This window comes from Cricetulus griseus, chromosome 2 (assembly GCF_003668045.3).
Source record: "Cricetulus griseus strain 17A/GY chromosome 2, alternate assembly CriGri-PICRH-1.0, whole genome shotgun sequence".
In the NCBI taxonomy this organism is placed as follows: Eukaryota; Metazoa; Chordata; class Mammalia; order Rodentia; family Cricetidae; genus Cricetulus; species Cricetulus griseus.
In genome coordinates, this window is record NC_048595.1 from 338,280,007 (window position 1) to 338,307,737 (window position 27,731).

General features: G+C 38.9%; 1 protein-coding gene across 1 annotated transcript in view; it reads left to right on the plus strand.

The window, feature by feature from the left end:
• Oxct1 (3-oxoacid CoA-transferase 1) overlaps window positions 1-27,731 on the plus strand; it is a 119,382-nt gene that overhangs the window by 42,107 nt on the left and 49,544 nt on the right. The window contains exons 8-11 of the mRNA XM_027401378.2: window positions 16,446-16,553; window positions 17,830-17,944; window positions 20,577-20,671; window positions 22,886-22,934. Of these exons, the coding sequence (XP_027257179.1) occupies window positions 16,446-16,553; window positions 17,830-17,944; window positions 20,577-20,671; window positions 22,886-22,934 (367 nt within the window). The remainder of the gene's footprint in view (window positions 1-16,445; window positions 16,554-17,829; window positions 17,945-20,576; window positions 20,672-22,885; window positions 22,935-27,731) is intronic.

Here is a 27,731-nt window from a genome sequence, read left to right on the forward strand (position 1 = left end):
TAAAAATAAGAACTCAGGGAATGGTTTATTATTATGTTCATTTGGCAAATAATAGATTAGGTTCTTCCCTAGGGTTCATGGCCTAGCCAGCCATGGGTTTTTGGCCCAGTTAACTGTACCAGGCATGAGTTTCACATTGTGGAGCAGGCCTCAAATCAAATCAGAAACTAGGCGATTACCCCTGGGACATTTGTTATGACACCAGTGGGCTTATCTTCTCAGTCAGTGTTATTGTAGCTTGTAGCTGGTGAGACCACTGATTTCCTTTTTTTCTGGTTGGTGTGTACATAGTACCGTTGAGCACTCTGAAAGCTAGCTAATAAGGATGAAGCTGTGACAAGTCCATATCAGCTTGTTTTCTTCACATCCTATGACTCAAGTCTGTGGTGTCTATAGCAATAGGGCCTTGTCATCAAGCTCTGGAGAGTGATGAAAACAATAGTAATAGCCTGCACAATTTTGGGTGAGGGGCCTAGTGGATCCCATTGGTTAACAACCTACTGAATTTTTTCTCTCCCCTCTCCCCCAAGACAGGGTTTTTCTGTAAAGCTTTAGAACCTGTCCTGGAACTAGCTCTTGTAGACCTGGCTGGTCTGGAATTCACAGAGATTCGCCTGCCTCTGCCTCCTGAGTGCTGGGATTAAGGGCATGTGCCACCACCATCGGGTTTTTTTTTTTTTTTTAATCACAGTGCTTTTGACATCTAAATGTTTGTATTCAACGGTGTTCACTTTTTCCTTCTTTGTTGGTTCAAACTTTTAATGTACAAGGTAACATTTTATGTAAAGATTGATGGAGACTACGTTTTTAAGGAGATAGAATAATGGCATGGAATTTTTTAATTATGGAATTCATTTCAATAGTGCAGGAAGGTCAGTAAAGCTCTAAGTATACTGTATTCAGCTAAAGTGTATCCTGCTCTGCACAGTGTGATAGACACTGTAACTGAAGAATTCAACAGTGGCAATAGCAAGTTAAGGAGTTTTAGCCTAATAGCAATGAAAATAACAATGGCAAACAGCACATCAACAAGGCTATTTATACCACACCCTTTAGGGCAAAGTACTTGAAGTAATTTTTTTAAATAACCCACTGAGGTACATTTTATTAACTCTTATTTTATAGAAGGAAGAAATGGGGATACAGAAAGGCTTTAAAATAATAAAAATATAAGCCATGAGAGGGAGTTTTCACATTTTCTTTTTTTTGTTTTGTTTTGCTTTCTTCTGAAGCGTTTGTTGCTAAACACAAGCAGAGGATGGTGATTGTGTTTTCTGGTGCAGAGTTTACCTCATTACAATTTATGGTTTTAACACTTTTGAATCATTTTCTTCCCTATTAGCAGAGTCGTAGAGCTTTTCCTAACTGAATTTTTCAGTTAACTAAATGTACCTGCAGGACAATGTCGATCCTTTCATAAACACAAAACTAAAAGTCACCCAGTTGTGCTAACTTTTTGATTTGTATGAAATAGTATAATCTCCTAAATGCTGTGAGATGAAAGTCATCTTTCTTGGGAAGCTAGATTTTTCCCTCCCATAGAAATGAAAAGTATATACCATTTAAATAGTAGTTTGCATTCAAGATTGAAGTTTCAGCAATCTTTGTAGCAACCTTGGCTTGTGATTGCTCTTTAAAGACAAGCACTTCTACTTTAGGGTCCAGCATCCAAAGAAGTTGGAAGTGAAATTCCCCACAGTCACTAAAAGAAACAGTTGAAAAAAGAACAATTAACAATTCATTGTAAATCCTTCAGAGAGTTGAATCCATGGACAAACCACTGCTCTCAGATGAGGAGACAAACAGTAGCAGAGTCCTGAAGAGAAGCCTCCGTGGAAACCACCCTTAGGAGGGTCATGTCAAGTCAAGAGCTACCAACTCCAGGGTGGCCCATTCTTAGAAGAGACATACATTTTTTTTTATAGTTTGAACTCTTGGATCCCTCCTTTTGTTTCTGTGAAGAGAGGGAAAAGTAACTGTTTTAATATATGTCCGTTATTCTGTTCATAATCAGGCCTGCCCTCATGTGACCGACCTGTAAGGGGTAGGAAGAAGTGTAAACATTCTGTTTAAGGCATTTCTGTCACTGTCTTAGACCATAGACTATTACAATAGGAAATAGAACTGACCTGTAAACTTGAAGTTAGGAATTGGATGATGTGCTGAGCAGCTTTATGTCAATTTGACACAAGCTGAAGTCATTTGAGAGGAAGAAAACTCAAGAAAATGACTCCATAAAATTGGATTGTAGCAGTGAAGCACTGGGAGTTGAAGACATGGAGGATGGATTATATGAGCAACAAGGGGTCAAGATCATGATGAGGAAACCCACAGAGACTCTAGGCGGACAGTTGGTAAGATTGCATGGGACCAAACTAGGCCCTCTGCATGTGGTGACAGCTGTGTAGCTTGGTATATTTGTGGGGCTCCTAGCAGTAGGACCAGGATCTGTCCCTGGTGCATGAGTTGGCTTTTTGGAATGTATTTTCTGTGGTGGGATGCCTTTCTCAGTCTTGATGGGGGCAGGCACTTGGTCCTGCCTCAATTTGATATGCCAGACTTTGTTGATGCCCCATGGGAGGCCTTACACTTTCTGAGGAGTGGATGGGGGTGGGGCAAAAGGCAGGTGGGAGAAAGAACAGGAGGAAAAGGGGTAGGGGAAATTTGGTTGGTATGTAAAATAAATAAAATTTAAAATTAAAAAAGGAAGATTGGGTTTTAGGTGGGTCTGTGACAGATGGGGGAGGGCCTAGTCCATTGTGGTGGTGCCGTCCTTGGGCTAATGATCCTGGGTTATAAGAAAGCAGACTGAGCATAAGACCATGGTAATGGTAGTACCTGCTGTAGTTTCAATAGATGTTCTGGGCTGAGAGTTTGGGATACTAACCCTACAGGAGCCCTTTTCGTGTTTTGGTCTTATTGCTGTAAATATTTGCATATGGTGGAAGTTAAGGTTTGCTAGATATTTTACATACACAATTTCTTTTTTTTTATTTGAATTACAAACACGATTGAATTACATGACAATCCCAGTTCTCTTCTCCCCCCCTTCCTCCCCTACCACCCCTCTAACTAAAATCCTACCTATCACATATCCTTTCTTCTAATCTACACCTGACTCAACCTTTCTGTTCCCTCATGACCTCTGCATCAATTTCTTATGGCTCAAAGGTCCAAAGACATGAAATTGAATTAGTGTGGGGGGAATCTTACTGCCGGAAGCCAAGGAACCTTATGGGAAAGTGAGGTCATCGGTGTCTTGGCTGAATTTTGTTAATTCCTATTTAGACACATCTTTGTTTTCTTTTTCATAAAATTAAGACATATATCAGCATATATAAAATAGTAAATTTGTTAGTGTCTCAAAAATTTCTCCAAAGAAACATAGTCATAGTAAAATTTATATTAACAAATTTATTGTTTCATTTTCATATTGTTTTCATCTTCACTATTTTTCTGATGCTTTACTAAATAATTTTCTTTGATCATGCCCCTTCCCCTTCTTTGATCACCCATCTCTTCCACCATGGTGTGTGTGTGTGTGTGTGTGTGTGTGTGTGTGTGTGTGTGTGTGTGTGTGTGATTTGCTGCTACATTCTTATCTATAAAAGTAATACCCTCAGTGACACGTAAAAGTATAATTTTGAGCTCATCTTGACAACATGAATATAATATTTTAAACATGTTTTTGATAATTTGTTAGGTAAAAATACTGTCTCGTAGTTTTAACTTTGTATCTTTGGTGACAAGCGAAGGTGATTATTAGTCACGTGCTTGCTTGCTTGCGTTTTATGTCTTTCCTGAATTTGTGTGTAGAGTACTAGCATCTGGCTAGCTCTTGGGCAGGCAACCCCGGCCATGTCAAGTCTGGCAGACAGTATTTTGCAGCACTCCTTCCCAGCCTCTGGTTCTTCCTTTCTGCTCTTTTCTTTTCTTTTCTTTCTTTTTTTTTCAGTGATGCTCCCTAAACCTTTGCAAAGGGACATTTAAATGTCCCCTCTATCACCAAGCACTCTCCATTTCTTGTCCTCAGTTCATTGCCTAGTTAAGAGTCTCTTCAGTAACTGCTGCCCACTGGAGCAAGCTTCTCTGACCAATGCCGAGAGCTGCATAATGTATGATATAAGCATAAAGATTTAGAAGGAAGTTTAATAATTTGGCAAAACAACAGTAAGTTCCTCAGCCATGATCTCTCAGCCATGGGCTTTTGGCCAGGTTTATTCAGTACTGTGAATTCCCTTCTGTAGAGCTTGCCTCATTGGGAAAGCAGTTGGTTGTCCCCATGCCCTTGCAACAGTCGTACCACTATTGCCCCTTGCAGTGCAGTACTGCCGTACTCAGGATCCAGCCTAGGTAAGACCATTCATGTCTTTTCCTCCTTCCAGTGGCCTCTGCATCACCTTACATCACTATGAAAGCTCTCTAGCTGTTGCCAAATGTTCTTGAGTATCCTGCTTAAATTTGGAATTGTTTCAGAGGGAAAATGAATGATAAGGTTCCAGAGTGTGGTTGGCACACATGTCCAAGACACTTGGAGTTTGAAGTTGGCATCGTGGAGAATCTTCTGTCTGCCTGACCCCTAACAGGAACTTTGCTGTCGATAGGGAGGTAGTACAGGAAGAGCATTGTGAACCAACAGCAGTCTCCCAGTTACTGAAGTAAATGTGGAGAAAGGTGGTCATGACCAGCAGTTGTACCTACAGAGCCTTTTCCCTAAATAAGAAGCCAGTCAGATGCTCAGTTGATACCCTATATCGAGTCAGCTCTTGAAACCTCATGGCCATAATTTCTCACACAGTCATCTGGTTGTAAGTGAGAATGTAGATTCTGTTCACACAAAGAAAAGATGGGCCAGAGGATATCATTTTTAACATGACATAATGGTTTTGTAATCTTTACATATCATATCCTCTGAAATGGTTATTAAGTAAGTACAGAGTGACTGACATAAACCAAGCAGGCTTTTACAAAACCATCTTGCTGCAAAAGGGATAAAAATTCCATTTCCTCTTTTAGTTAACTAACAACTTCTGGCCTACTTATCAGTTCATCCCATGTTTGTGTTAAGATTTTAGTGTGGGATTTTGAAGTCACTCCCAATAAAAATAATACTGGCTTTCCTCACTCCTTGCAGAGACCTTGTCAAAAATGTTATTTTCTTTCCACTTCAAATATAGACCAATTCTACAAATACTGAAGCCATAATTAGGGCTTGTGCAAGATTGTTTAGTGTTTTAAATTAACTGCTTTTTTTTAAAAAAATGAAGCTAATCTCCAGGGTGTGTTGTTATTGTTCATGAATATCTCTGAATGAAGAAAGCATTTTACAGTCACGGCTTTCATAAATGATTTTAGCATGAAATATGTGAGAGTAAAAACAAAACAAATCTTTCTCCTGGAACTCCTCAGTGCGAGTGGTTGTGTCTTAGAAGCCCATTTGCATACATCACTCTTGCAGTTTGAACACGCTGCACATGGCAGCCTACTAAAATTAGACTATATTCAAATACCCCAGTGGCCTATTACTAGTCCTTTACAAGAGTCCACGTGTATAGCCAAAAATTGATAAGAGTAAGGAAAGTTAATTGCCACAATTTAAAATATTTCTTCTTGGATAGAAGCCACAGTAATCAAAAGAAACTGCTCTAGTGGGATTAGCTAAGGTGAACTTGTGAATTTTTTCAAGAATGAAGAAAATTACTTTTTTTTGTTGTTGTTCAAGTGAGCAGTTGTCACCTCTGATAATCTTTCCAAAATTAGGGACATTATTACATATAATTAAACATCCTGAACCATTTTTTCTGACCCCTCCCATTCCTTTGTACCCTGAAATCTTTCCCAAGTAACATCTTCCCACATTATTTTCCAACTGTTTTGCACTCTGTGCCTTCATTGCCTCCAACATCTTCTCTGTCCTTTCCATGTAGCTTCCTCTGTCCCCTCTGTGGAACTCTCCGATCATAGCATTCCTTGCCATAATATGGCATGATTATCTGCCTGCTCATATTTGCCATGAAAGTCTTGAGTATCTCCTATGGCCTCATCGTAACTTACCTCTGTATTGCCACCATGTGGTATGGGGCGTGGCACATAACAGATGCTCATTAAGTGATGTTTGAGTGTCTGAGCCAGACATTTTGCAATATAAGCACCACTTTCCAAGTTTAGAAATGCTCCGCCCATTCTGCTTGATTGACATCATTATCATGCCTTGGTGTAAGAAAGGAAATCTGTGTTTTTTTCTCAGCAGTTCTTTCTGGTGGCTTTATATGTGAGTCCATTGCCAGGTCCTACACTGACAGGAAATAATATGTTCCCAGCTGTTCTGAAATTTCCTTCCTTGTCACAGTGACCAGCTTCCTCTGACTTCTCTGGGATCATTTTGTCTTCAGGTGTGTGGTTTAACTCTGGCCGGAGGAGGTAGTGTATCTCATTTAGGAGACCTTTATTATTGGGCTAAAGTGAGCAAGCAGTAATGTTAGTTAATGAGATATGTAAAGGGCTATTGATTGGTGGCACATAATCTTCCCTTGTGAGTGTAACAGCCTTGTTAGTCAGGAGAAAATTGGTGTGCCAAGTCCTGAGAGTAGGAGGGAGATAAACTGTGTGACACAGAATTAAAATCATGTGTCGCATTTAGCAGCATGTACCCAGTAATAGGGAACAGATTGATCCAGCATGTCAATGACCCATAATAATTAAAAAGACACTGTCCAATAATGTGTGTCCTTTATGGACTTGTTCACAGAATATTCTGGAAATGAGGCAAGCGTACAACTTTGAGGGGTGGGAAGATTACTAAGCATCATTTACACTTTGACTTTTGCAATTTAGAGATTGACCTCATAACAACACAGTCTTAGATCAAGGCAGGAATTTAACATGTGACTCCACATCTGTATTCTCTTTGTACCACTGTCTGTTGTCTCATTTTTTTTTTAAATCATAGAAGTCATTAAAATGCATGGCATAAAGATCATGTGGGCCAAAGCTTCTCTTACAATCTATTGACACCATTTGCTTTTGTTTGTTAGTTGGTCAGTTTTCAGGCTAGCCTGGGACACACAGTGTAGCTCAGAGGGTTACCACTGTCTGTCAGTCCTTTCATCTCAGCTTCTGAAGTACTGGGATTATGTGTGGGTCCCTCCACACCAGATTTACTTATATCAACCAGTCACATCTGCTGTTCTTTAGTGGGGAAATTGGAGGGAGGAAAGTTGTAATTATATATTATAATGTAAATTCTCTTTTTAAAGAAAAAGATCATGATTTAACTTAAACATCCAACGAGTTTCAGGGATGAGCTGCACAAGTCAAGTAGACACTGAGTAGACCTCGAATTTTCTTGTAATGTCTATGTGTTGTGATTGCTCGGTGTGAAAATCTGGCACCAAACAATGAGCATTGGAAAAGCTCATTGTATGGGCCCTTCTGTTTATGCTAAGGGACAGGCATTTGATCTTAATGCTCAAGTCATTGTGAAGTGTGTGATGGATGGGTTTCGATTTCTCTGGGGCTTAGTGACATAGTTTTAGAAAATGACCTACAGGGAAGAAAAAGGTATTTTGTCCTGGGGTTTGTTGACTTTTGCATTTTCTGACTACCTCCCACTAAATCAGGAAAACCAAATACATTTTAATATTTGAACGGAAATGAACACAACTGCGCTTTACTTGCGGCTCCAAAGAAACTAGACTGGAGAACATTTAAAAGAGGAAGGGGTGATGAAAGCTCTGCTGTGTGGAGAGTGCTAAGTGATGTTAAATTCAGGGATTATTGACTCATTCACAAACTGGGAATTCAAGTCACACTTTCTGTTAGATTTAGCAACATTCACTGTGTTCTGGAAGTGTTAGCATTTAACCCAATTCCACTGTGTAGTTTTTGTGCTACTTTGTGTTTTTTGATTATATAAAGCTCTATGGATGATTAACAGCCCATTTGGAAGGGAACATCTTAGAGAATAAACTTAGAAAGGTTTGGTGTTTAACCTTTAAAATTTTACTTGTTACCACCAGGAATCTGAAAAAAAAAAAAAAAAAAAAACTCCACAGGTTTTAATCTTCCCATTTTCTGTAACTCTCCTCACTGAGAACTGTTCTTACTTTCATTCTATTAATTATACCATGTCTCCCTGAGTTTCCTGGAGTATGTGATAATGGTGTAATTTCTTCTTACTGTTATCAACTAGTGTTTTAAATGAGAGAAATACTTTATTGTTAGAAATATTTTATTCTTTTGGTTAGATGTTCTCCATTTAATTATTTCTCTGGATTTGTTGATGACTTAATGGAGATTTCTTTTAGAAGAAGAAATAGCAAGTAAAAGTTGGACATCATGATTGTGGTTTACATGTTATGAAAGCATACATTATAAAATCACACAGTTAGTGCAGACTGGAATTTTCTTTTTGTCAGACAGATTATAAACAAGATACCAGAATAGAGCAAGCTAGGCTGTTTGAATTTGTTATTAGAGATGATGAAAAATAATGCTTATAAACCATTTTGCATAAAAAACAGTGATTACAAATTATAAAAAAAGTTATTGGGATGTTTCATGCTAATATTCCTACCTTTTTGGCTTAATATATCCTACTGATTATTCTATGCTAACACTAAGCTATAGTGTTAGCATAGTGAATTATTTTAAGCAAAACTCTAAAAAGGGTCCCAACTGCTCCACTCATTTTCATGCATAGTCCACATTTTAAACAACCCATATGTAGGAGGAAGGGCTGCTTTTGCTCTGTAATGAGAAGCATTAGGCTGAAGGTGGCCACCCAAACTCTGAGGTTGGCTAGCAAGTGTGAAGAAAGAATCGGCACTTTTGGATGAGGATTGTCTTTGAAGTCTTATGCTGGTGGTCAGTAGGCCATTTTGTTATGTTTTCAACAAACAATGTTTTTATTTTAAGAATAAGAAGTTCAGACATCATCCTCTAGCCTTCATCCAGCTGCTGGTGGAAGTAGAAGCAGACACCCACAGCTAATCACTGAACTGAACTGGAATCCAGTTGCAGAGAAGGATGAGTGATGAGCAAAGGGGTCCAGACCAGGATGGTGAAACACAGAAACAGCTGACCCAAACATCAGGGAACTCTTGGTCCCAAACTGATAGCAGTGGGTAACCAGCATGGGACTGATCCAGACCGCAGGAATGTGAGTGTCAGTGAGGAGACCTCGGAAATCCATGGGGCCTCCTGTAGTAGATCAGTACTTGTCCCTAGCATAGGTGTGGACTTTGAGAGCCTATTTCACATGGAGGGATACTTCCCTGAGCCAAGACACACATGGGTGGTCCTAGACCCTATCCCAAAGGATATGACAGACTCTGAAGACACCCCCCATGGAAGGCCTCACCCTCCCTGGGGAGCAGAAAGGGTATGGGATAGGTAGGGTTTTAGTTGGAGGGAGTTGGTAGGGGAGGAGGGGAGGGAGAGGGAACTGGGATTGACATGTAAAGCAATCTTGTTTCTAATTCAAATAAAAAAAATTAAAAAAAGAAGCTCAGGCATCATTTTATGGTATTAGCTTTAATTCCTGCTGAACTTTATTCTTCAACCTACCTTATTTTCTAAACCAGTAGACACCATTTTCATTAGGTGTTCTTTCTGGCTTTGTATCATTCTCCAACGTGAAATGCATACTCTAATTTTTACTTATTTTGTGGCACATGTGGTGTAATTTATCTCACAATACCTAGAATATGTATGAATTAGTAGGCTACAAGAAGTAAACACTGTACAGTGGCAGTGTAGAGTGTGCATAGAAAATGATACTATAAGGGCAAACACTACTGAGCTGTACAATGTTAAATAATAATTCAAGCCCTTGCTATTATAGCTAATAGTATCTAGGATCTAAAAGGAAATGCAATGATTAAGCGAAGCACAATTATTATCACTACTAAACCCTGGTAGAGTTTTCCTAGGCACCCCCTTTTCTTTCCACTTTATGTTTTTTTTGAAAATGTGCCAACATCGCTGGGCAATACTCAAAAATACAGCAACCTGCTGGTGTGGAGCAAAGGCGCTCCAGAAATCACCATATGATTCTATGCTGCACCCTGTGTTTTAGAAGTCCACCTTGAAATGAGGACACTGAAGAACAGAGGTAAAGGGATTGGCATGAGGTCAGACTGCAGGGAGATATACAGGAAGGGCCCAGCAATTTATTGTTTCTCATGCTGTTTGTTTTTAATGATTGACTTTTGTTTTCTGATAAATTTATAAATATATATATTCTAAATATATATGTATTATTCTAATTTCACCCCCTTCTCCCACTCTTTTATGGCCACACATACCAACTGTTAATATGCCATTGGCACATGCTACTATGGACTGGCCTTCCTCCTGAAAAGAAGTGTTGTTGCCTCTCTATCTGCTGACATCTCTACCGTTTTTTCTCTTGGTGGCAACTTGGTGATGGTATATTCAGGCTTTTAAAGAATATTGGGAGATAATACTTTGCTGTTTAGAGTTGGTGCAGAAAATCAGTATTTCTTCTTAGAATCTGGCTGTCCCTCACCCATGCTAGTTCTGTGCTTTCTTCCTCTGACAAAGACAGGCAGAAAGGAATTGCGTTTCTTCCGTCTTCTGCCCATGCTGTGATGATTATCATTCCTAGTTCTTCAGCAGCTGCAATGGCAGAGCACATTCCTTCATTGCCCTTGCCGCTTTGGACAAGCCTCATGCCATTCCCACTTTACTCCTTTGACATTCTTATTAACATGCGAGAAAGCTTGCATGGGTCCTAGATCATGCATGTCTGTGTTGTGCAGATCATTTAAAAATGTGATCCTGTATGGCTGCCTATGCTATATTTACACAACTCATCTCTTTACAGAAAATTCTTTTCATCATCAAGGTGAATGTCAGAGTAGGTCCTCTGAGTGTCCTTCAGGTGCCGGTTTGTCATTTTCAGCTTATGACACTGGATTTGATTTCTCTTTACTCCAAACTTTCTCAAGTCTGGAGATGGACTTCTCAAAGACCAGGACTCATTTCTGGACTCACTCCCTCATTCATTTCAAATTCCAATTTAATCCTGCCATTTTCATCTCAAGATTCCCATCATCCCTACTTGGCCGAGCAGTGTATCTTTATTGGTTCAGCAACTAGAATCACAGTTCCTGCCACAGTTTCACTGTGAAAGACAGAGCTTGTCAGAAAGCCATACAGAATCCATCAGCGGACGATCTTCCAATAATTTGTGTCTCTGCTGATGCCACTATCTCATTTCTGAGGCAATTTTGTCACTTCCATTAAAACTTACCATCCTTGTCTGTTCTTGGGTGAAAAGTCTAATTTTATGGCTATCAGTGTGATAGCCTTTCTCTTTTCAAACCCACATTAGATATTTTTGCTATATTTCATACATATATCTGACTGTCCAAGCATGTGCACATTTTCTGGACAGCATGTTTTGTTTTGTTTTTATCTGCCTGTTTTCATCAGACACTGTGGAGTGTTCTTTGGCATGAGATCTGAACTGCTAGGTTTCACAACTTTGAAATCATATTACCTACTGTTTCTAATGGTGATGAATCGTCTCTGAAGAAATGAGTATAATTAATACCATGATGGTGTTGCCCTAGCTCTTCTGTCATTGTGCATTTCTATGAAGATGTTTATATGCATTATTGTTCTTGGTCCTTTAAACTCCATGTTATTTTCCTATATGTTTTAACCGGCCATCTTCTATCTTAGCACAAGGCTTAAGCAGGTAGTCATCCTCTGTTGAATTTCTTTTGCTCCTTTGTATTTTTACAAGTGATCAATATTTCTCCATACTTCCCCATCCTCCTCTCCTTCTCCAGGTGGAACTATCATCCAAAGCACCTCTCCTTCAGACTTGGACCATTTTCCTGGCAAAAGAAGAGTGTTCCTGCTAACCTCTGTGACAGCTGAAGTGTGGATGGGAGGGAGCCTTTTCCTTGCTTCCTGTAGGACCCTCCCTTTGCACCACTGCAGACTGTAGCTGTGCAGCCATTTTCATTAACAACTCTTAGGATCAGGCCCATGTTTGTGGATATTAAGAAACTGAGGCTATCACTTAAGAAAAAGCATTGGTGAATACTTATCTTCCTTGGGGCTTCAAAATAAAACTTCAGACTTACAAAGTAGGGACGGCACAAGTCAGAGAGAGTAAACCTTTAAAAACAGAGTTCAAATCAATAACGATTAGCATTTCCTAGCCTCTATTTTCCAGCTAATGACTGGACGAAGACAGGTACTAATTAGAGAAACCTCAAGTGTCTGGATTCTGAGCTGTAGCAGATGGCACTGTGTGAGAACTATTCATAGAGCCAGGGAGAAGGGCGGGTTGTTCTTAGCTACTGTTCTTCTATCTTGAGCTTGTCTGAGGATGCTTACATTTGACTGTCATCCCCCCACCCCAACTCCCTGTCCTTTGATTTTCCTCTGGTACTGTCAGGGGGTGCCTTCTGCCATCTTCACTGAGGACTCTATGAGGAGCTTATTTCATTCGTCAGATTTCCTTTCTTACCTGTATTATAACTTGATCATATTGGACTTCCAAATCACCCTGTTGGCTCTTTCTGGATGTGTCTCAAGATCACACAAAACTGGGACCATCTTCAGCCCTTTGCACAGACACCATACAGATATTTCTGCCTATGCTGCTTTGTTGTCTTTGAACCCCTCATAGATTGTCTGAAAACAGATTTTCTCCTTTTGCTTTGTACCTCAAACATTTGCTACCAACCCTGTTAGCCAACACCAGAAAAGTCTTGTTTGTACAGAAGTGTTCAGCAGTCATGTGTTGGTATTGTTTTGACAAATACTACACATTCATTTTGTACAACACAGAAATCAGCACTACAAAGCATGGAACTGATTATGTTTAACTGAATTGCTGCTTTATAAAATTGTCAACTAGGGCATGTTTGTTGTGGAAAGTCATAATTTTTCTTAGTCATGAAATTTGTCTTGATTCCACAAGTTTTGAAGAAACTAATTGGTGGAACCAGAAAAACCCAATAGTTACTGTATACTCTTGAGATTTCCAGTTTAAGTAAGGATCACTCTCTCTTTTCCCTCACTCTTCATTATTTTCCTTGATACTGCTGAAGAGTAAGTTTGGCAGACACGTTAGGAAGCTGGTTTTGTAATTCCAGCAAGAGATCTGAAGGCCAGGCTGACTGGAGTAACGTTAGGTATGGGAAAGAGTTTGCATTATTGTCACCAAGATAATAATAGGGAAAAAGGTTTCTGTATTTATTTCCTAGTGTTGGCATTGATTTTTATAGCTTTTCTATGTTCATATTACCATGGCCCATTCTTTAGGTCTATGTCTGTAAACTCTCTCACATGCTTCATTTGTTATGCTTCCTGGTTTGGGAAATCATCTATTTAGTATCTCTTGTGCCTTTTGAAAACATTGCATTTATGAGGACCTGGTGACAGAATTCAGTGGCAGAGTGTGTGTTTAGCATTTGTGAGGCCCTGGGCACTCTACCCAAGTCCCCAAACATTTTTAGGTTTCTCTTCTTAAAAGGGATACAAAAATATCTTTCACAGAGCTAGAGATATGTGAAAGTGTGAGGGCCTGGTCTCAGTTCCCACAGCCCAGAATTAAAACCCCTGGGGAAGATGAATGTTTGTAATCCCAACCCTGGGAGGCAAAGACAAGCAGATTCCTAGAGATGTTGGCCAACTAGCCTAGCTACCTGGTCAGTTCCAGGTCAGTGAGAGACTGTTTCAAAAAATAAGGTGGGAAGTGCCTAAGGGATGGCACCCAAGGTTGTCCTCTGGCCTCTGCAAGCAGCCCCCTCCCACAGAAATAATTTATACAGCTACCCAGAGAGAGGAATTATTAGCATGTCATTGTACTTATGCTTTTCATAGGACTAAATATAGTTGTGCTGAAAGAAAAGGATAATTACCCTGGATTGATTAGTACAATATGCAAGTGTCCAAATATCTACCATTTTTGCAATTAATATGTTTATCGAAAAGGAAAAAGGAAAATGATGCAGTTGTGTTAAAGTATATATAGTTGCTTGTAAACAAATCTTGTATTTTCATGAAACATTACATTGTGAGATGCTATCCAATATTACAAAATCATAATATTGTTTTGTTGTGTTAGGATGCATGGCATTTATTTCTATCAATTCCCTACTTTTGAACATTGATGTTGTTCCTGACTTTATAATGAGTTCTGTGGTCAATATTTTTGCATAATAAGCCTTTATATATATATCTTCAGTATAATAGAACTTCATTGAAGACTTAAATAGAAAACAATGTAAAGTTATGAATGAGCTGTAGAGGCTTATAGTTGCAACTTGGTTCTGACATAGCAACAATGCTTTGCCACTCTGAATGACTTCCAGGTCCTTTTAGCATGGTTCCTGCTTTGTAGAAAAAATGTCAGGACAGGGACTGGGGAAATGGCTAAGTCAGTCAAATGCTCTCTGTCTAACATGAGGGCCTGAGTTTGGATGCCTGCTAACCATATAAAAGAGTCAAGTGTGGCAGCATACATCTGTACCCCTTGGGTCCCTGGAGATCACAGGCTAGTTGGCCTAGTCAAAGTGATGAGTTAACCAGTTATAGGTTCAGTCACTAATCTTGCCTAATAAAAAGGGGGCATTGAGAAAGACACCATTGTCAATTTCTGGCCTCCACATAGACAGGTACATATATGTATGGACACCTATACACATACATGCATACACCCTCACAAACATAGTACATATAACACATACATAGAGAGAAAGAGAGACGGGAGGAGGAGAGAAGGAGGAGGAGGAAAGGGGAGAGAGAGGGTAGAAGGAGTGAGAGAGATTATGAATGATAACAAATATGAATATACCCTGGAACACCTGTCTTCAGCAGAGAAGACAAAGTATAGGGCAAGAAGTCCTGTCATTCCCTAGGGAATGACACAGGGCCCCCATAATCCTCTATTCTTCTTGCTTGTTCCCAGGTCCATCTCCACACACTAACTCAACTTGGATGTCACATGATACCTCCCTGGCATTTTAATTTTGCCCAGATCTTTATTATCAGAAAGATAGCTCTCACCTAGTGTCCTGGTGTTCTTCAGCTGCCTGGGGGCATTGTGTAATAACTGAACATCTTCTGTAATCTGTGTTACTTCTCTGTGGCAGGAACCTGATGAGAGATGGGAGAGCAGAATAGCATAGTGAGGAGTGAACTCCACAGACTTCTGGGTGGTTTCTTTAATATTTTAGATGGCAAGTTCAAAATGACTCTCCTTGTTTAAATAAGTCAGCTCATTTCAGAAAATAATTATTTGCTTTAGGCATTGTATTAGATTTCTGTCACTATAATAAAAGATTTGGTAATTACCTCATGAAGAGAAAAGGATCATTTTGTGCTTATGGCTTTGAATTGCTCTTTCATGACCAGACAGGCTCACTGCCTTTGGGCCTCTGGTGGGTACTAGATAGTAGTCATGGGGGCATATGTGTTGGAACATCCCGCTTTCCTCACTGTGGTCAGAGAGCATAATGCACAGGTGATGGGAATATAGTTCCATAAATTTAGCCTCCCCATAGTGACCTGAGGATGCCCCAGGTCTTTTCACAGATACCATGGCAAACATCCAAGGGTCAAGCCACAGCAAGTATGACATCCATTAAGCTGATTATGCATTTGCCATGAGAAAGCTAATTCTCTAATCAAAATTAGCTTTAATCAGAATTTGATGTTGAGATTAGTTTTTCTTGACTCCTTGTCATTCTTAGTTCATTTATGTCACAGTGGAAAAAAAAAAGAATCCTAAAATAGCAGATTAACTTGGGGACATTTTATATTATTGCAGAATGCCTGCGAATGACTTTGATTTGAATCAATTTGACTATTTCTAGTTATTACTTAATAATCCGTTCTTGAAATTTCCATATTAAAATCAATTATCCATTTTTGAGTAAAATTATCTCAATGATTACAGTTCTGTCACGATTCTGAAGTGAACAACAGGAATAATTCAAAATGGCCATGAATGGCATTTGCATCTATATTTAACAACCACTTCAATTGACCACACAGATGTTGTTACAGATTTTTGTCTTTGATATGATAAATTTCCCACTAATATTAAGGAGTGTGCTTTTGAGCTTTGCATTGCTGAGCTGCAGTTAATGAGAGTCCAAGCAGCTGCCCTGATGAATTTGATGAATTTGTAACCAAAGTTCTTTAGGAAAAGACTGAGATCTGTTGCTTTATGTCCTACATTTGGAGTCAGACATACAGATTTTGGTTTCTTCTCAGTTGTGGGTTTAAAAGGTATGGTATATATTGCATGGCCTTATATAGATACATATCCATATTATTTATACTGTATTCACAAGTGGGACATGAATTTGTATCTTTTACTTTTGAAAGCAAAAACATACTCATTTTAAGGTATGACTATCTTACTTAACATTTTATCCCTTTTTCTTTAGGTTGAAGAAATTGTAGACATTGGATCATTTGCCCCAGAAGATATCCACATTCCAAAGATTTATGTACATCGCCTTATAAAGGGAGAAAAATATGAGAAAAGAATTGAGGTAATTTACAGAGGTTTTTTTTTTTGCCATTATGTTTGGATCTGGTTACCAGAGACACATGCCTCTTAGGCTATTCCAGGTGCTAGAAGGTTGGAGCAGAGAACTTTTACTCTGGGTCTTAAGTAGGAGCTTCTGGTGTGTCCATTGGAAAGGAAACAACTGTGCTTCTGCCCAGTGTAACAGTGTCTCCATGTCTTGTGATTTTTGTAGGCTATCATATCTGCCAGGATTCTGCAATGGTTGCAATTTATGAACCCTGATTTTGGATAGCTTTCTTAGAGGGTAGAGGTGAATAATTAGGACTTGGATGGCTTTACCCCTATGAAGTCTTAATGCTTGCTCAGAAGTATCTGTTTTGAAATAGTTCTCTACTTCTATAGAATAAAGAAAGAATTAATTTTTAACTAGCTTTGAGCTATGGGCAGATGATGAGTATGAAGGTGTCCAGGGGTTGGGTACTAAGGTTTTTCTACAATGACTGAACTACCAGGTCTCAGTTGATGTCAAGATTCAAAAGTTTCTAGGGATAACACCACAATAGATATATATCAGGGGGTATTGGGTGTCAATAGATATAGAGGAAGGGGTATTGGGAGTCAATGGATATGTAAACAGGGGGTATTGGTTGTCAATATATAGACAGCAGGGGATATTAGGAGTCAGAGCAAACGGCGATATGCTGTCCTAGACTGCTATCATGTGCCTTGAGAGCTAGGATGGGATATTTACAAACAAAGCAGTCTGTTTTAAGGAGACTTAGTAATGGGAACTATTCTCTGTTTCCATGATTCCTGTGATCCACACATAGCAAAGCCCATCTAGACTCTGCAGGTGGAAATAGGCAATCAGCCTCAGCGCCACCTGGTAAACCCATTCTGACAGCCCCAGGAAACAGATGTCCAGGGCCTATGTCTTTTCTTTTATTCAGGCCCAGTTTCTGAACACCTGAGGAGAATTCAGCTGTCAAGCTGTAGGTAGAAGAGTGCAGTAGTCAGAATGGCAATGACAAGTGGATTGCTTGCTCCGCAATGCAAGCAGGTCTGTCTTTCCCTTCAAACAAATCTGACCTGCTTTATTTACTTCCTAAAGAATGATCTCTGTCATGAAACACCACTTGTGCATTATCTTTTTTTTTTTTTTAATGCTCCATTGTATTGTAGACTTGCCTCCTCCTGGGAACGAGGGCTATGTTTTTCTGCAAATTTTTATATTGAAGCAATGAGAAGTTTGAAAGCTGATCTTAAATGTGAATAATTTGTTTCTACTTACTTTGAAGCGTTTATCACTCCGAAAGGAAGGAGATGGAAAAGCCAAACCTGGTAAGCCTGGAGAAGATGTCAGGGAGCGGATCATCAAGAGGGCGGCTCTGGAGTTTGAGGATGGCATGTATGGTATCCTTTGTCAGTCTCAGCTCCACCAAATGTGCAGTCCTTGCTTTGCCATGGTCAGCAGACTATCAGGCCTATGCGTAATGATTCTCGCCTAGTTCACGTTAAGTTTAAAGGTAGTCATACTTTACAAAATGGGATATGTAATTCAGGGTTGGCAAGATAGAGGAAGTCGATGTTTATGATCTATTTGCCTTCTTGATGGCAACTAAAATACACTTAGTAATTGTTGAGTGTACTTTATATTTTTTTGTACAGTTTGGCATTTAGCTAGAAGTTTGAGGAGGAGCTATTTATTATTCAAGATGAGGCTTTAAATCGTAGAATCACTGTTGTAACCGGTGCTGTTTGTTTTCTTGGTATTCTGACATTTGATTACTCAGTGAACCATAAAATCCCACTTCCTAGCAAGCCACTACTTTCTTTGAAAAAGACCCTATCAATGGACTCTTTTGCCAGATATTTTGTTAAGGTACTCAACCGAATAATTCAAATTTTGAACCTCCCACCTTTCATCTTTGGTAAAAAATACCAGAGTGGACATGATTTAGTACAGTTAGTACCTGAAATTTGAATGCACTATTTAAATAACAATGACACTATTTACTGTTTTGCTTATTTTTCAGTATATGTTCACCATTTTGATAATTTTCAGTACACTAGATATTGAACTATAATGCACATATAATGTATAATAAGATGAACATTTATGGATTTTTTACTCCAGTAAAGTTGTATTTATAGACCTGGAGCAGACAGAATTAGGAACTATGCATTCCATGAGTTCCCCTTTCCTATGAGTTGCAGTTTTTCCCACTGTCTCTTGACTGAGAGACTTTTCTGTTCCTCCTCCTTTATTTTCACCTCTACCCTCTTTATTTCTTGATTTTTTTTTCAATTTGCACTTATGCTATGGTGAGAATTCATCTGGAGTAAGAGAGTATGGTGTTGGTTGTCATCTGTCTTCTGCATAGGCAAAGGAGGGAGTCATCCCAGACTGAGTGGGTATTAGGCACTGGGCTTTTCTCAGCTGAATCACCCTTGATATATATACACAGACCACATCACCCATTCCATATGATAATGGCTCCTAGGTGTTGTTCTTTATTCACTATTGCTGCATTGCCAATGACAAATGTCTGTAACTCATCTCACCATATCTCTATTACCTACCTTAGTCAGCACTAAGTGTGCATGGCCATTTGTTTCCTGGTATATGTCCTCCTAAAATACTTTGTTTTTATTTATTTACTTTTTATTGAGACAGGGTCTCTCTAAATAGCCTTGGCTGTACTGGAAGACACTGTGTAGGCCACTCTAGCCTCAAACTCACAGAGATCCATCTGCCTTTGTCTCCTGAGTGCTGGGATTAAAGGAGTGCATCACAATGCCCTGCTTCTTACTAAAGTATTTAAAAAGTGATTCAATAATCAAGCATGAAGAAGAGCTTAGGTTCAAGGTTTGCAACTAGGGTTGCGCTTACCTGAAAATAGTTGTCCATAACAGAATTAGTATACATCATGTTCTGTCATGACTGAGAAATGGGATACAAATTACACTGATATTTGACTGTGGTTGGTTAGACTGTGAACCAAGTAGCTGTCAGTGTAGTTTCACATACTTTCTATATCCACAAAAAGTGACCTGGGCCACCACTGTTATATACTTTTGGCCTTGGTAGTTGGTAATTTGATGTTATATTTAAACTATGTAAATGTTTCTCTCTCTCTCTCTCTCTCTCTCTCTCTCTCTCTCTCTCTCTCTCTCTCTCTCTACCTCTCTCTCTGGCTATGATTCAGAATACCATTTTTTTCTTTTAAGTTAGTTTTGGTGAGGTCTTCTTTTGTAGAACAATGGAGAAAAGATTTCTGGTCTGCTTCTTCTGCCCTGCCCTGTTGAGAGCAGGATTAGTCTCACACCATGAAGAACAAATCAGCATTGACCTGCTGAGATCGTGTAAGGGACAAGGTCCCATATCCTCAGGTTGTCCTTTGGAATGCTATGGTACGTGGCCACTTTTCCTATGCCCTCAGAGTGTTTGCTGAGATGCATCCTCCCCTCTTTCCTGATTATGCCTCAGATATGTTTACCAATGATATGCCATCAGAACAATTGATGGACCTGAAATGACAGTTTGGTCTGATCAGAACTCTTTTCTTTAAATTCAGAAATGATACTGCCATTTTGGAATTTTAGATTGTCTTTCTTCTTAATGAGGGTTTTGTATAGTGAAAATAGTTTTTAAACAAAGGTCAATCCATGCTCAATGATGACAGTCACAAATGTATTAACCCAAGCTTGCTGAACACATTAGTAAAAATAAAGTATGACTTACACTATTGTTAAAATGACCTTGGTTATTTCCTGAAGCCACTCCTTTGATCTTTTGATAAAGCATATTAATGTTATTAAGACAGGGACTAAATAAAAAAATAGAAAAACAAACAAAAAAGACAGGGACTAATCAGAGATTTTCTTTTAGGAGGATTATCAATGAGTGCACAGAGAATGTATTCAGTTATTATATCCATAGCCATTTTCCTCCAAAGAAGACTCTCGTTCTAACTTATATGTCCAAAGACTTATAGCACCATCTCTGCTTTTACTGTGTTTTGCCTTAACTTCTTCCTCCCAGCTAATTTGGGTATAGGGATACCTCTTTTGGCCAGCAACTTCATCAGTCCAAATATGACTGTTCATCTTCAAAGTGAAAATGGAGTCTTGGGTTTGGTAAGATGACAGTAACTTCTCTTTAACTATGAACTATAGCAAATGATATTTGTAGAAAACTCAGTATAATTTTCCAGTGTTTTATTACTTATCAGTAGACCTCTACTGTTATTGTGATAAAATTATAATATACCTCCTGTATAGATGATGGCCACAGATATGTAGTAGATACTGATTGGCTAAGCCATCTCCTGGCTATTTTCAGAGACACAGAAATGCTGTGTATCTGGATAGAAGCAGATTCCTATTGAAGTCAAAGATTTGCACTTTAGAGGACTCTTTGAGGTTGTCTAGAGTGGTCAGCTTTTTCATTTTGAAGACAAAAGTTTATATGAATTATCCATGTGGGACATTGAAAGGGAAATGGGCAGAATCCTAAAACATTAGGTGTTAATTCAGTTTATTTATAGGATCATTTCTAGTCCTTCTTTTGGGAGTATATTAAAAATTCATAGCCAGTATTCACTCATTCTTAACTGTTACATCTTTTCTTTTCTCTCTTTCTCCCTTCCTGTTAGTATATGTCATTACATAAAAATGCTTGACTCCATTCATTTCACTGGAGTTATAAAAAGGAATACAAAATTAGCTCAAGGTTGTAGCTCAAATGCAGTAGAAAACATACATAGCATGTGAAGTCCTTGTTTTGATTTCCACCAAAATATACACATATATACACGTTTCTATGTGTATGCATTCATACATACACATATACAAACATGTACAATTACATTTTTTAAATATTCTACTGAGAAGAACTCAGCAAAGGGAACATAAGGCTGCCCATGTGTAGATACAGGGAGAAGTAAAATTAGAATCCCAAATTCAGACCTCCAAAGTGTTGTATACCAAAACAAAAGAACTGCTGTTCCAAGTCTTTGTAACCAAATAACACAAGTGTAGGTGGCACTCGCTGTCCTACCAGAAGAGGTTGTAAGTAGGTTTAACTGGGGCTGATAGGCTCTGTGTAGACCAAAATGTGTGATAATAAGACCCAAAAAAGATTACAAACTTGAAACAAGAGATTATTTTGTTATTGTTTTTCTTTTTTATTATTAAAATATAATTTTCACACAACATATACTTTTAAAATAATTTTAATTTTTATTAAAAATTGATTTTTATTCAATATATTTAGATCATGATTTCCTTTACCCCAAGTCATCCTAGATCCTCGCTACCTCCCCACCCACACAAATCTACCCCTCTCTTTTTCTCATTAGAAGACAAACAGGCAAATAGGCAACTAAAAAAAAAGAAAACAAGCAAACAAACAAAAAGCCCCAGATCAGAATAGGACCAAGCAAACAGAAAAAAAGAGTTAAAGAAAAAGCACAAGAAACACATACAGATGTAAACATACACATACTCTCTCACACACAGTGATCCCATGAAAACACAAAATCAGAAAAAAATAATATATAAACAAAAGATCTCTAGGGCTTAAAAAACAAAACAGACAAAGCATTCTGAGATGAAAACTCTCCAAAAATACCGTTGGGTACATTTTCTGTTGGCCATATGTGGCTGGGCATGGGTCTTTGCTTCAGTGTTGTCTGTATACCTGGTTAGACTTGTTTGGAGAAAAACTAATTTTTCCTTTGTGAGCAGTTGTCAGCTGAAGATAGCTCTGAGTTAGGGATGGGGCTTTCATGCAATATATTTTGATCTCTGTCCCCCTTCTTCCAGATGCTCCCCACCCTTATACCACCTTTCTTCCTCTCTAGAAAACACCAGGCAAAAAAACAAAGCAAAACAAAAACAAATAATAATAATAATAATAATAATAATAATAATAATAATGATAAAATGAAATGAACACAAAGTACTAGAAATACGCGCCCAAATACACACACACACACACACACACACACACACACACACACACACACAAATGAGGTGTGTGTGTGTGTGTGTGTATGTGATTCTTGCATGAAGTTTCTAGATAACATTGTTAGGGTATCTATATAGCAGGCACTAAAGAATTACTTCTCTTAAAGCAGTTAAAGCAGACTGGTAATTTCAGGAACTATTTCACTTGCCCAGTCATAATCAATATGAGAAAAAGAGTAGTGAAAACCCAGGAATTACTTTTGAAAAAGTTTACCTCAGTCTTTGGATGTTAACTTTCTACATCTTCAGGGAAGGTATTTACACAGTTACAGAGGGGAAATGTGATTCTGTTACTCTCTGAATTTGTGTTGTATTTGACAGGGTCCATACCCTCTAAAACACGAAGCTGATGCTGACCTCATCAATGCAGGTAAATTCACTTCTTTCTTTTTCAGCATTTTCTTTTGCTGCTAGTTTAGTTCTGTGTCGACTATCGGAAACCAGTTTGAACCTATTTCTTTGTCTTTTTCTGGAGGGAATTCACTGTATTTATGACTAAGGAGAAAAATGGCCCTTCTAGTCTTTGAGATCTCAGTCTCAGCTGAGATAACGGAAGAAATGCAGGCGGAGGCACGTTTTAATGACAGAACCTTAACTAGTTAGGCAGGGTCCTGTCTTCAAATAGAGAACACACCCTTGCATGGTGTTATTGAGAAGAGTTCAAAGACAGGGCAATTTACAAGGGTTTGGACAGCATGAAAGAAACTCACAAACGATGGGGAAGTCCTACAGAGAGTTATTCTATTTTATCCTTAAAGGGGGTGGCAGTAGAGAGCCACTCAACAGAAACTGTGGCATTTAGGTAAAAAACCATTACCAAATTACAGTGACCTTGGTGGACTAAGACATCTGCTGGGGTCTCCTGCCTGGGCCTCTATTGGCCAACCCCAAGTGGAAATATGCCAGGTTATATGGAAATATGGAAATATGCCAATCCCAAGTGGATAGAGAAAGTGGGGGTGGATGCATAGTACCTGGCTGCTGCACTGGGGTTTTGATTGTAGGTAATGCTTACCATTATGTATTGTAGGTCTTTTTATCATGAGAGGGCAGCCTCTAAAGGCAGGATTGCTTAAGTCTGTACCAGGCCACTGATTTCATGCCAAAGATGTGAACTGAACACACAGGAAGTTTCTTTGAGTTGGGGATCACATTGTTTTCTCGTCAGCTCCTGTAGTCACATGCTTTGCTTTTTATTATCAGCCTGTTAATTGCCAGGAACATGTAATATATTAGCAACCTAGAGAATGGGTCAGGTCTTTTGGTGACTGTCACCATTGCTCTTCTGTTGGCTTTTGGCTCATCCTTGGGGTAGAGCTGTTCTTAAGTTAATTTATGTCCTAGGAGGATTTTCAATGCCTTTCTTTATTCATTCTGCCCCCACAGAAGTATTGTTCTTACTTTGTATTCAAAAATAGAGTGTGTAACTCTCAGATGTAATACGAGCTGAACATAAAGTCCAGCTGTCAAGTAGAATGATGTCTGATACTTGGAATTTTTGGAACCTATACACATTCAGGTTGAATATTTGAATTAGCTAACACAACTCAACTCTGAAAGTCCCAGTGTGGCCACACAGTGACATTTAACCAGTGCTGTACTTGAATCATACTGTATCCTTTAGCAATTAGCTCACTGGTCTGTGAAAATATTTGCTGCTTGCTTTAATTAATTTACTATGGTAGTTGGTTATTTGCGAAATGAGTAATTCTATTTCCCAAGTCTTGGGCTTTGAGTTTATAAAACCCATTTTCCTTGGAAGAACAGCTAATCTTTTTAGTCCCATTGTTGGATGGGAGGGGTTTCCTACTCCATGAAGCTTCAAAGTAGCTCAGTCCCAATGAAACTACCAATTTTCAAGTTCTGAAATCCCACTGTAATCTTAAAGTACCCAACATAAAGTCATTAGAGTCTGAGCTCCCACTGTCTCTTGTTCCTGCTGCATGCATGATTTTCTGTCCATACACTGAATATACCTGCTGAAAAGCCAGCTTTGGGAAGGTGCAGATGGCAGCAGATAGGTGCGATGAAAATCTGGGTGCAAACCTAGAGTAACTGTGAAATTTCTAATAATTCCCTTGCTTTTGCTTTTTCACTAAATATGAACTATGCATGCTTCCCTATCAGTGCTGTTTTCTTACTTTAATATAAAAAGTAATGGTGTTAAATTTCTTTAGAAAGAATCATCTTGTGTGTCTTGTGGCCTATGAAAAGCCCCTCCTAACTTTGACACTGGCTGTTTTCAACAGTCTTGGGGACATTTGACAGTGTCTGAAGACATTTTTTACTATTACTTCTGGGAGCGAGTACTACTGGTGTCTAGTAGGTAGAGGCCAGAGACATTGCCAAACATCCTGTGACTACAACAGCCTCCCAGAAGGTCACCCTGCTTTTTGAGGGTTCTCCCACTTCTGGAGAATCACAGGCCCGTCACAGGGAAGTACAGGCAGCTCCACACTGAATGACATGGAGTTCTCTCTGTTTAGGACCATCCCTTCGTTCTGGTAGCCTTTGCACTCACTGTGTGCTTACCAGATTCTCTCCTTCATTTTTATCCCCATCTCTAAGCTCATAATTACCATCAGATTGCATTATAACCATCTTTCACATTTTGTCCCATTTGGTCACTTCTAGTCCTTCCACAGGACAAGAATGCCCCCTCCCCAGAACCTACAACACATTGAGTGTCTTTCTCTGAAACACCTGTCATTTTGTCTTGTAACTATTTCTATTTTTTGCTGTGAAATATAAACTGTAGTTTTCCCCTTAGGTTAGGGTATTGGTTCTTTAAGTCTTAGTATCCATAGTGTCAGCATGACCAGTGACTCTTAGATCTCAGTTGCTACTACTCTTGTACTGAATTAGAAACTAGGAGAGTTGGAGGCAGTAGCAGTCGCATATGCAGAAGCCACCCATGTGAGTCTGTTGGGAATTCATGTTTGAGAACCAATAGTATAGGGTAGTTCAAGTTTGTTTCTAGCTTTGTTCAGTGCTAATAATAGTTACTTACCTACTATTGAATTATGAACCAATAAACTAGGTAAGGATAAAATTAATGCACTCTCTTGATAAAGCAGTATGAAAACATTTAAATGTACAGAGAAGAGTTATTTGATATTACCACATATGTATTAATGCATTCTGATTACTTTATTATCACACTCTTTTTTATCTCTTTGCTTGCTCTCCTCATTGCCTGCTCCCCAACCCCAGATTCCTGACTTTTGTTTCATGATCCATTTAGTTTAATCATGGCCATCTGTGTGACCACTGGGTTGGGACAACTCATTGGAGCCTGTGGGGTCAGCAGTAGGCATACAACTGAAGACAGGGGCTCTCTTTCTCCCTGAATCTATTAGTAGCAAAGAATTCACTAATGAGGGTTGGCCTTGGGGTGTCCCTCCTCCATCCATACCTGACGGTTAGCAGGGCCATTCTTGTTGAGACTTAGTATAGGAACCTGTAGTTACTATGAGTTTGTGATAACGATGACTGTGTCTTATGTATAGGATATTTTATCACAGATTTTATTTTCTTTCAGGTTTTTCTTTCTGCCCCCTCTCCTGCAGCATCCTGGAACCTTAGAAGGGATGTTATAAATGGCTTGTTTAGGGCTCAGTATTCAGCTGTTACTTGTTCTCAGCATTGTGTGAAGCTATGAGACTCTGTATTTACTGCCATCCACTAGAGAGAGGCTTAGAGTAGCATTTGTTGGGTTCTGTCTATTATGTGGGATGGGTGCTTAGAGAAGGTCCCAGAATCAGCAGAACAGAGCTGAAGCAGGAAGTTTCTTACCTGATCCTAGGTGTAATGTGGACTGGATGCCTGGATGGAGTTTTGGATTGGTGGCAAAGCTATTAATCTTTATATTGATTTATTGTTATAGTTACTGAACAAATCCTGGATATTGCATTAGAAAATTGTGGGTTCAACATAGTATATTTAGGTATTGGATTCATTTAGATATTGGATGTTTAAAAATGATGGCATCCAAAAGTAGAACTATCATATAATCCAGTAATTCTATTTTGGGGTATATTCCCAAAAGAAATAAAATCATCAAATCACAGAAACACATCTATCTTATTGTGTTTATTCCAATAATGTTTACCACGGCCAATAAAATGAAGACACGCTGAGGTTTTAATCAGCTAATCAGTGGGTAAATAAAACACATAGTAGAATACTATTAAAGGGTTAAAAAAAGATGGTAATTTGTCATTTGAGACAGTGTGGACTATACTAAGCAAAATGGGTCAGTCACATAAAGACAAGTCATGCATATTGTTAATCATATGTGGAACCAAAAAAAAAAAAAAACCAAAACAAAACAAAACAACAACAACATAAAAACAGTCTCATAGAAGTTGAGAATAGAACGGTGGTTCTCAGAGCAGGCAGAAGGCAAAGTTGAGGAAGGCTAACCAGCGGGTACTAGTTCTGACATACTATTGCACAGAAGTATAATCATGGTTATCAATGATCTTCTGTGTGTCTCAAAAAGCTAAAAGGGGGTTCATGTTTTCATAAAAGGGAAGGGTTAGCTTTAGAGGGGAGGCAGAAGTGTTTCTCCTGATTTGAAAATTCACAGTATGTATAAACCCACAGACATGAATGATTTAATTGTTTTATTTTTTGAGGCTATAATATGATTACATGACTTACCACTTCTCTTTCCTTCCTTCAAACCTTTTAATTGGTGTGTGTGTGTGTGTGTGTGTGTGTGTGTGTGTGTGTGTGTGTGTGTGTATGCGCGCATGTGCGCGTATTCCTAAGCATATAAATACAGAGTCTCAATAATGCTACTCGTATGTATGTTTTTAGGGCTGACCTCTGGATTGGATAGCCAGTTGGAGTGCTTAAAGTAATTATGAGTGAGTAAAAGTCAGGCTAGCCTAGATACACGGGGGAGGGCCTAGGCTCTCCCCAAAATGATATGACAGACTTTGATGATTCCCCCATGGAAAGCCTTACCCTCCCTGGGGAGTGGATGGGGAGTGGATGGTGGGTGGGACATGGGATGTGTGTGGGGGGACTGAGATTGACATGTAAAATAATATTGTTTCTAAAAAAAAAGTCAGGCTAGGAAGTGGCTCGTGGGTAGAAAGGAGCTTAGGTACAGGCCTGACCTGAGAAAAATGAGTCCTGAGAATTATTCTCTGACCTC